Source organism: Sceloporus occidentalis, unplaced genomic scaffold, assembly GCF_023333645.1.
Source record: "Sceloporus occidentalis isolate IW3139 unplaced genomic scaffold, rSceOcc1.0.p SCAF_3, whole genome shotgun sequence".
NCBI classification, from domain to species: domain Eukaryota; kingdom Metazoa; phylum Chordata; class Lepidosauria; order Squamata; family Phrynosomatidae; genus Sceloporus; species Sceloporus occidentalis.
This window is the reverse complement of record NW_028316983.1, coordinates 170,450,453-170,461,355: the sequence shown is the minus strand read 5'-3', so window position 1 is coordinate 170,461,355 and position 10,903 is coordinate 170,450,453. Positions and strand designations below refer to the sequence as shown.

Sequence of the window (10,903 nt, the reverse complement as noted above, 5' to 3'; positions counted from 1 at the left end):
TCTTTTCTATATTCCCCAGAGTGCGCGACACTGTAAGGAAACAATTACACATGCTGTTGCTAGTGATGGGGGGAAAAATATGAATCACTGTTTATCCTAGGGCTGCTTCTGAGCCACAGAAGGTTGTGTGACATACATTGCACAGGGGTGGTTAGAAAGGATTTATATCTGTGAACAAAACATTCCCTGCAAACAGAGTAGTGTTGTTATAAGGAAGTCATTAAACTTGGAATGGAGAGACTGCAACTCATACATGTGGCCCCTGGAGATATTATGTGCTCTTTAGTCTCCCTCACCACAGACCGTACATTGCCACTCCTGGATGCTTCTAGGAATGGCATGTAGTAAAAACAGCCTCCTAAAAACTCTCCTCTAATGAGGAAGAAAGGCTGAAAATCAGATAAAAGTGAAACTATTCTGGTTCCCATTTCTGGTTATTTGTGGCTGTGCTTTTTTTTTAGAGGCCTACCTACCCTGAACCCTTCATAGTCTCTCCCCCTACAACATTCACGGGGAATGTTGCTGTTTGTTGCTTATTTATTCCAGTGGTATAAACATGTAAATAAAAAATGCTGGTTTTTGTGTTTGTTTTTTTAAAAAGGAGTTTATGGGGTCTGTGAGTGCAGTGCTGCTGTTCTCTTCTTGATACCTGTGCCTATTATTTTCAGGGTATTTCTGTGAGGAGTGCAGAGAAGGTGCCAAATACTCCGATGCCATCATATCTCCCAATTTAGAAACAGCTAAAATTATGCGGGTCCCCCATGCTGTGTCAATGTCAGACTGCTCAGCAGCTTGTTGTGACCTTTCTGACTGTGACTTGTCCTGGATGTTTGAGCAGCATTGCTACATTGTCAGCTGCCAACACAAAGGGAATTGTGAGCCCAAGAAAATGGAGAAGGTGAAGTCCTATTTGACCTTCGTGCTGAGGCCTCCGCAGAGGTCAGATGCATTGCTGGGTTATGGGCAGATGTCATCAAACATGATCCACTCTCTTGCACTACAGGGTGACCCCTCAGAGGAGATTAGTAATCTGAAGGAACTGTCTTTCCTCACCAAAGAGCACAGTCTTGAGGAAGTACAAGACTACTCAGAGGAATATGGTGAGGTTGAGCAGAACCCCTTTCAGTTGAGCTTCAAGCATGAAGAAAAGGAGGGTGTCAACTATGCTGACTGGGGCTTGATGGGGACTACAGAAAATGGCATCAATGGTTCAGGGCTCAGTCATGTAGACAAGCATGAAGAACTGGCAGAAAATGAGAAAGAGAAATTACCATTGAAAAACCCAACAAATATAAATGAATCTGAGAGAAATCCTGTCACTGAATATCCTGGAGAGTTGCCAGAGGTTACTTTAGGCCTTATGGAGAAATCGATCAATGAATTACATTTTCAACACTCTAATGAAGCCAACCACACCTGGCAGGAAGAGGTATTCATGATAACATTATTTGTTTGTTTGGAAATCTGTGCAAATTTAAAGCAAATGGTGTGTGTTTGTCCCTCCCTTGTGCTTATATTCAGGTTGGTGAAGGGAACGAACTTCATCATGCTTGTGATCCAACTGGATATTTTCCTTTTCTCCTCCTAGTGCTTCTCATAATGAGATACACATAGATGTATAGAAGTAAGCATAATGAGTAAGTAGTGTGTTTAAGAAAAGAAAGAGTCCCGTCTATGATTCTATGATTAGATTCAAGGCCCATCTAATGCAGCAAACTTACAGTTTTCCATAGTGCCCAGCCAGCTACAACTGAATCTTTCCAAGCCTGTGAAATCCACAAGCAGGAAATGAAAGTAACAGGCTTGTCAGTGGCAAGTTCCTCTAAAATATGAGGTCCTAAGTATCCATTGTGATGAATATGCCTATCAGTGGCTATCCATCATGAACTGTTTAAGCCCTCTTTTAAGCCTAAAGCAGTAACAAGCAGCATATGGGCCCTCCATATTTTGTACTACAACTCCCATAACCTCTAGCCAGAACAATCATGTAACTGGGGATCCTGGAAGTTGTGGTTCCAGCACCATCTTGAGAGCCACATGATACCCATCCCTGTTCGAAGTCAATGCTCAACCCAGAGTCGGGGCAGATGTTTTGATGTTCCAGATGTTGCTGGACTAATATCTCACCTATGGTTCTGAGAATGCTGGATATTATCACCATATACTGGCCAGAATCCTGTTGATGGCATCTGTATACTGTGTGTGTCCTACACTGAATGGAGTCCAATGGGCTATTTTCTATTCTCTTGAATAGTGTCCAAAGCCACCAGCTCAGACAGTTGCCAAGCCCTATATGGGGTTGCGGCTACAATGGAGGGAGAGATAGGAGGGACTGGACAGCAGGATCTGCTTCTCAGTTTGGTGAAGAAAGAGGAAGAGATTCTTGTTCCTTTGTGTCTCAGTGAACTACATAGGGACAAGAAGCAATCCTTGCTGTTATATATCCTTAATGTTATTAAGACTATAACTGAATTTTGCATTTGGATCTCCAATACATTTGTAACTTCATGCATCACAGGGTGAATTATTCACAGTAATCATGTATTTCTGCAATTCATCTTGTAGGTTCTAACACCTTCCCATAATCCTCCTCCTTCAGACATCCTAGGATTTCTCTCCACCATAACAGCACAAACTGAAACAACAAATGTAGATAATCTTGTACAAGATGAAACCACATCATTTCCTACCAGTATCCTTGCCACAGATAAATTACCATATCCCTTAACTACTACCAAAGCAGGTAATTTGAATTCTTTATGGGTGAAATTTTGAGAGAAAATTTGTAATACTTCAAAGATGTCAATTTCTGTTGTCTTTGTATTTCACTTCCATATCCTATATTCTGAAGTGACACATTAGAGATCTGCCATCTTGTTCTTGTTAGATTCTGCCATAGATCAGACCAGACAAGGTTAGTTTAGATAAACTGGAAGTTTTTAAAGGTCACAAGTGGCTATTAAAGGGGTGTGTGAACACAGGTTGGCAAAACTGTCAGCTAGTAACTGTTATGGATCTCTTGGTAATAAAGGTAAAGGTGAAGGCAGTCCCTTGACATGAATGTCTAGTCGTAACGAACTGTAGGGGGCTGTGCTCATCTCTGTTACTAGGCCAAAGAGCCAGCATTGTCTGAGGACTGCTCTGGTGGTCATGTGGCCAGCATGACTGCACCGAATGCTGTTACCTTCCCACCAAAGTAGCACCTATTTATCAACTTGCATTTGCATGCTTTCAAACTGCTAGTTTGGCAGAAGCTGGGACTAGTGACAGGAGCTCACTTCAGCATGCAGCACTTGGGCCTTGAACTGCCAGCCTTCTGATGTTCCGATCATAAGAATTGGCATCTTAACCACTAAGCCACTGCATGGTAATAATAGCTTAAAATAGCGCTTGGTAATAATAGCTTTAAAATAGTGAAGGTGCCCAGGTGTTGTACTCAAATTGGGCAGTGTTCAGTCATAGACTTCCTGGCCCAAGAGAAGAATACATACATGAGGTATGATCACATGCCTACAGATGGAAAATTCCACAATATTGTAGAGTAATGTAGACAACTATGAGCTCAAAGAAAACCTGGACCCTGCATTTCAGTTGTTAATTTTGCATTGGCAGTTTTCAAGGGAAAATCTGTTAAGTCTTGATGAGAAAATATCACTCCCTGATCATCATCATCATCATCATCATTTGTAGATAAAAGATGATTGCAAGTATGCCTATGGATGCTAGCCATAAGACTTAAGGAATAAAAGTTGTATTTCAGTTTTTTAAATTACCTCCCCCCTTCTCTTTCTTCTTTATCTGTGCAGTAAAAGAACTCCTGGTGTCAGCTGGAGATAATCTACAAATCACTTTACCCAAAAGTGAAGTTGAATTGCATGCATCTGTAGTTAGACCATCCCTTTCAGGTGAGTTCTTCATGTAGTGTAATGGTGGTGGTGATGACATGTGTCTCGTCCTCATTTAAGTGGATGTATGTTTTGAAAAGATCTGTAAGATGAGTCTGCCAAAATCAGATTCTAGCTTGTGAATTATGATTTGCACAACTGTGTTTCGGTACTTGCAATTTGGATAAAATTGGAACCTGCAGTTTGTTAGGTGCAGAGTAAGGAAGCATAAAGTTTAAGAAATGGTTCTTCCTCCTCCTCCTGAACTGGAACTCCAAGTGACTTTCAAACAGTAAAAATTATATAGATAAAAACCACATATATGCAAAAACATACAAAACATAAACAATTAATGACAAAGCTTGGTTGACAAAGCTTTGATTTCTAGTTTTGTCTGAGCTGGGCCTGTGCATTTCTGTAATATTTTAAATTAGGGAGATATTAAATCTGTGAAGCTGAGAAATTTATGCAGTAAAGGAAAATCTGCATAACTGCTGTCAGGTGGCATAACTTCTGTTGAATACCAGTTGTGAGTATGAAATGGACTTTTCCCTTTACAAGACAAATACGAATAGCTTTGTGTATGTAGTTGCAAGGAGAGAATGAGAATTGGGAAGGTTCAGAAGGAAGAAATGGGGAAAATAAGGATAAACAGTTTAAACGATTTAAAAGCACTGGGCATATAACGAAACTTCTCATCATGCACCTATGATGCAGTAAAACCATTTGTATAGTACACATGGATGCCAGCTGGTATAGCAGGTCTTTTTAGTCATCAACGCGCTTGTAGAAAGCACGGGATGAGTCCTTCCTGAATCATGACACAGCTAGTTCAGATAATAATATAGCTTCACATGATGCTGGAGTTTTATGTCCTTGTCTCCACTACCACACAGATGATGTCATGTAGTGCCTACTTGTGTGCAGGCTCTATGCATGCAATTTCTATAGCCCTCTTTAGGTGTTACTTACCCAATGTGCTGGCATGGGAAGCTGCTAGCCATAGCCACTCCATTCTCACTCTCTTCACATGGAAAGCAACACCTTCCCTTCAGGATTCTCACTTCCTACATGAAGAAAGTGATGATGGAGGATGCAGGGCTAGATGTGTTGATTCAATGCAGGTAAGTAGCACCCGAATAAGGGTTATCTTTCCAGGGGGAGGAAAGAGTAGTTGCATGAACAGATATCCATATAAAATGCTCATCCCAAACTTGAGACATGCAACCCTCCTGATGTTGAACTTTGGCCATGCTGTCAAGGGCTGCAGAGAACTAATGGTGAGTAATCGTGGGAACTGCAGGCACCCTCTGTTGCATTGCCTTAAGATGGTGGAAATTAGAGCCCTGCTTTTCCTGTGACCCATGAAAGCCAGATGAAATGAGGCCCATGTCTCTCTTATTCTAAAGAACTAAAATAACCAACTGATGTACTGTCCCCCCCCCCCTTCAGAAACAGCTTATAATTATGAGTGGAGCTTGATCACTCACCCTGAGGACTATGATGGTGAAATGGAAGGCAGGCAGACACCGATCCTGAAACTTTCGAAAGTAAGTGTAACTAATATTCACTGTGGGGTATTCTGAAGTGTACATATTTAGCTGCTGTTAATAAAATACCCCAAATGTTTTTAAAACAAAACTTCAATTCCAACCCCCCCCCCCCCTTGGGATTCTTAGCTGGGCAGTTCTGGGTGTTGTAGTCCAAAAGGTAACTGTGGCCTATTACATGAATAAAATATCCAGTGTGTTCTATTTGCCACTTGCACAAATAACTGGAGGAAAGGCTGTGGTGTTAAGAATGAGGCTAAATGTATAGCCTGGTTCTCCTTCAACATGGTAATGCCCTATAAGTTACATGGGAGCAATCTTTTATGAGTTATGGAATCAACAGGTGTATCTCTCCCCAGGATAGCAATAGCAGGTACATTTCTATATTGCTTATCAGTGCATTTAAGTACCCCTTAAGCGGTTTACAATGTGTAAGCCAATTGCCTCCAACAAGCTGGGTACTCATTTTAGTGACTGCAGAAGGATGCAAGCCTGAGCCCCTGGTTGGTATTGAACTCACAACCTTGTGGTTTGTGAGTGAGTGGCTGTAGTACAGACATTTAACCGCTGCACCACCAGGGATAAGATGGTGTCTGTTGCATGATGGCTGGAAACAAGCCAGGCTCCCAGAAAATACTTGCTCTGGTCTCTGTTATTAGTCGGCATCAGTGCTGAATTGAAGCCAGTCTAACATGTTTCTGAGGACTGCTTCACATGCTACACCTTTAGCGATAGATAGATAGATAGATAGATAGATAGATAGATAGATAGATTATTGCTTGCATAGGGGGTTCTCACATATAGAAGGAGCAGAACCATATCATTGTTTTTCATATCCACATTTTAAAAGTGGACACTTGAAGAAAATTTCAACAGATTAACAGTTCCTGCTCCACATGACAGGGACACTCACACAATTAGGGATCCTTATTACTTGGAACCCACCATACAGGACCAGTTGCTCATATGCAAGGGGTTTCTGTCTTCAGATGTCATGCATGGATGTGAGAAGTCAGAACTATCTAGGTTGTGTGATACTTAGGACACAGGCCTGCCTTCTCCATGTAAAAATACTGTAGTAAATAATCACATGAAGGATACAGCAAAATGTGGTGAATTATCACATGTGAAACGTGGTGAATCATCACATGAAGGATATGGCAAAATTAAAATTAGCCTTGCAATTAGGCAGTATAAGGCAGCTGTATTTGCCAGTAAAACTTAGGTGTCATGAATTGGCAGCAAGTTGTTATTTAATTTGTTTTTACTATATTTTTACTGACAAAGATGGAGCAGAGAGAATGTGTGGGATTTTTTGCATCAGATACCAACATTGCTTGGCTTTGAGTATTATGAAGCTTGAACTGTGCGTGTGTGTGTTATCATTTGTTGAGCCGTGGCAGGCAACAAAATGTCTATGGCTGGCTTAGATATGTTATCTGTTTAAATCAGCTGCTAAGCTCAGGTAACGCATGAAGATGATCCTTAACAGAAAGAACACAATTGCTTTTGCAGCAGTTTTTAAAACCAAGTGTACACTTCAGGCATATGTCATAACTGCCAGCTGGTAAACACTAAAGATCCTTAAACCAGATGTATGAGGTGATCTCACGGGCAGCTCAGGATGGTGATGGTCCATCCATTCAGATATTCAGTTGCCATCTTGGAAAGACACTCATGCATGCTTAAAGCTTCCTAGATATATTATGCCCATCTCATTACACCCCCCCCCCTCTTTTTTATGGCAGGCATACCTATAGTCTTCAGAACTGCTTTTTTCTTTGAATTATTCCTAGTGATGGCTCAGATGTGAAAACATCCAGATGCATTTAACTCTGGGTTTCATAGGAACAGTAACACTTTTCTTGCTGTTATTCACATTTTATTTTAGTAAAGTGTTATATATAATTGTTTTGTTTCGTTTAAAAAACCCAAACAAATCCAACTCTTTCTATTCCAGCTGTCAGTAGGTTCCTATCTCTTCCAAGTGACTGTTACTGCTAAAAATGCATTTGGAGAAGGATTTGTAAATGTCACTGTCCAACCAGGTAAATCAATTTTTCAGTCAATTAAACCAATCTCCTAGTCTTCAGTAGACCAGTTCAATGTGTGATGCTTCATGAATTGCCATACCATCTGATTCAAATTCTTTTCCCATTTTTCATTAGAGAGGAGCTGCTAACAGAATCTGGAAAGTTACTTTTAAACAGTAATCCATTATGTAACTTGTTGAAAGTCTCTTCCAGTGATTCATTGCCATTAAACTCCTTCCCTTCCTGTTGGTACTTGCTTGTTATATGATTTTATGTTGGAAAAATGTTTTAGAACTGATAAGAGAATGGCATTAAACGTGCGCAATTTACCCAAAAGACACCTAAAAACACCAACAGAACTGTGTAAAAATAAGTTTAAAAAGCAGCTACAAAAGAGCACTCATCCCTGCTGCATTACTTTTGAAATATACATTTTTACCCTTATTACAACAACAAGTAGTTACAGACATGGACCCTGTAACTGAAGGGCAAGGGTGTCTTGAGCCTTTCATGACCCTGGGGTGAGGCTGAGCCACCCCTGAAATGATCAGGCCCCAAGGATTAGATTTACTATGACTCTTGCATAGTTCAGTCCCCTGAGGAATGATCAGGCAGAACTGCTTTAGTTTATACCTATTTTTGTGTTCACTTAATAGTTTCTTATCTATTTTCCCATTTCCCTGATACATCATGTTTTAAACAATTTTATATTTAATTTATTATTTTTTTAAATTGTCTTCATGCTGGTACATTGTTAACTGCTTTGGTTGCTGGTGGAATTATTATCCTTTATGGCAATTATTCAATGTATTCTGTGCTTTTACTTTTTTTAAAAAAACTTACATGTAAGTACATAAAAGTCATAATGCCTGCCCACCAAAACTGAGCCTCCCCCACTTAAAAATAGTTACATGGTCCCTGTTACAGATAAATACATTGGCTGTAACTCCTTGCTTCCAAGCTATAGCTTGTAGATACTGTAGTTTGCCACTCCTTCTCACCTGTGTTGGGCAGGGGGCACTTATTCTCAAGTGGGATGCTAAAGTTGTAAATTCCACCTGCTTCATTTGTCCCACTGTCACCTTTACTTTGCTATGTATTCTGAATCCTTGGTGTTACAATATTATTGGTATGTTTCATTATATATGATATATCCTTGTAAATCATGTGTTGTTTTCAATAGATGAAGCCGCTGGGAGAGATCATCCAGAGACATAGAGTACGGTGCTATCAGTACGCTGATGACACCCAGATCTATCTTTCCATGTCTCTGACTGATTCAGTGACTAAGTATGGCACCTCTACTCAATAATAATAATAATAATAATAATAATAATAATAATAATAAAATGTATTTATATCCCGCCCCTCTGAGAACAATCGGGGCGGCTAACAAAGTTAAAAATACATATAAAATCTCTTGTACCCTCCCCTCCTTAAAAAAGTATTAAATTCAATGCAATATTTAATAAACAGAACAAAAAACAACAACAAACAAACATACAAGTTAAAAACTGACCAAAAGTCCTCTAGACTCCTGCCTGGAGTCAGTAATGGGCTGGATGAGGGAAAACAAACTCAAATTGAATCCAGAGAAAACAGAGGTACTCGTGATAGGTACCCCAGATCCAGACAGAGGAATTTGTCATCCGGTCCTGGATGGGGTCACACTTCCCCTAAAGGACAAAGTTTGCAGTTTGGGAGTACTCCTGGATTCATCCTTACAGCTATCATCCCAAGTGGATGCGATGGCCAGGAGTGCTTGGTACCAGCTTCGGCTGATACGCCAGCTGCGTCCTTGTCTGGACTGAAAGGACCTTGAAACAGTAGTACATGCACTGGTAACCTCACGCTTGGATTTCTGTAATGCGCTCTACATGGGGCTACCTTTGTACCAGGTTCGGAAGCTTCAATTAGTTCAAAATGCTGCAGCCAGATTAGTCACTGGGACCCCAAGAGCGGACCATATAACCCCAGTATTAAAAGCTCTTCACTGGCTGCCCATTAGCTTCTGGGCTCAATACAAAGTGTTGGTTGTTACCTATAAAGCCCTATATGGCTTGGGCCCGAGTTACTTGAGGTTACGCCTCTCCCTACGTAATCCACCCCGCACGCTCAGAACAACAGGCAAATATTTACTGGAACATCCTAGGGCGAGATTGTCTGTAACTCACCAATGAGCATTTACATCTATCGCTCCAGCATATTGGAATAAACTCCCTGCAGAGATCCGTCTCAGTCCTTCCCTAGATGTGTTTAAGAAAGTGTTGAAAACTTATTTGTTCCGCTTGGCATACCCCCCTGATCCTTCATAGAAAAAATAAAATAAAAATTATCCTCCTATCCCTTGATCCTCCAATGCGAAGTGTATTTAAGATGTTAATTTGTGATTGTGTGATTTTAAAATGTTTTTATAGGATGTGTTAAAGTAATGTTCTTTTCTTTATGGATGGCATGCATATCTATGGTATGGGAAGATTGCAAAGAATAAAATCTTTAATGATCACATAATTAGAAGTTCATTGGCAAGGGTATGGAATAAATACAAGGAGAAAGCATATAGAACTATCCCAGACTGGGTTTCACCACACGAAGCACTGTTCATAAGATCAGGTATAGAGGGAAGAAGTTGGTTGAGATACAAAGATATCTTAAAAATAGAAAAAGGGAATAATATAATGAAATCCAAAAAAGAACTAGAAGAAAACGGTATCAAAATTCAATGGTTTGCATATTTACAATTAAGTGAAAGATGTAGGATAGATAATAAACATCCAGGTGTAAGTAGGGAAGGAACGGAATTAGATTCGATCGTGCATGACAACAAAAGGAAAGGGCTGATTTCAAAATTATATAAATTCTGTCTCAAATTAGAATTGGAGAAAGAAAGGATTAAATCCTGTATGATCAGTTGGGCAAAAAATATAGGGCACACAATAAATTTGGAAAGTTGGGAAAAAGCCTGGGGAAAAGATTTGAAATTCACATTATGTATGGATATAAAAGAAAATTTGATAAAGATGATTCACAGATGGTACCTGACCCCTTCCAGATTAAGCAAAATTCACAGAAATTGTTCAAGCACATGTTGGAGATGTAATGGTAATGTCGGCTCTTTTTTTCATATGTGGTGGACATGCCCTAAGGTGCAAAATTATTGGCGTAAGATTAGAGAAACCATACAAAAAATGTATCAAATTGAAATGAAACTGGAACCTGAGTTGTTCTTACTGAAGATGGTAGACAACCAAGGAATTAGACAAAATCTAAAACCTATCTTGTATTTGATAACAACAGCAAGGATGTCATTAGCAAAGGTGTGGAAACACTCAGAAGTTCCGACGATAGACATGTGGTTAAATAAATCATTGGAAATAGTAGAAATGGACAGGATCACAATGGCTTTAAAAGACAAAAATGAAGAGTCAAAAGAAAT

At 39.8% G+C, this 10,903-nt stretch overlaps 1 protein-coding gene across 4 annotated transcripts in view; it reads left to right on the top strand.

The window, feature by feature from the left end:
• The window catches only part of KIAA0319 (KIAA0319 ortholog), a 47,221-nt gene that overhangs the window by 15,912 nt on the left and 20,406 nt on the right, over positions 1–10,903 (top strand). For all 4 annotated transcript variants that reach the window (XM_089516848.1, XM_089516849.1, XM_089516847.1 and 1 more), the window contains exons 3-7: positions 669–1,429; positions 2,566–2,743; positions 3,807–3,905; positions 5,337–5,434; positions 7,395–7,482. In XM_089516848.1, coding sequence (XP_089372974.1) covers positions 669–1,429; positions 2,566–2,743; positions 3,807–3,905; positions 5,337–5,434; positions 7,395–7,482 — 1,224 coding nt within the window. The remainder of the gene's footprint in view (positions 1–668; positions 1,430–2,565; positions 2,744–3,806; positions 3,906–5,336; positions 5,435–7,394; positions 7,483–10,903) is intronic.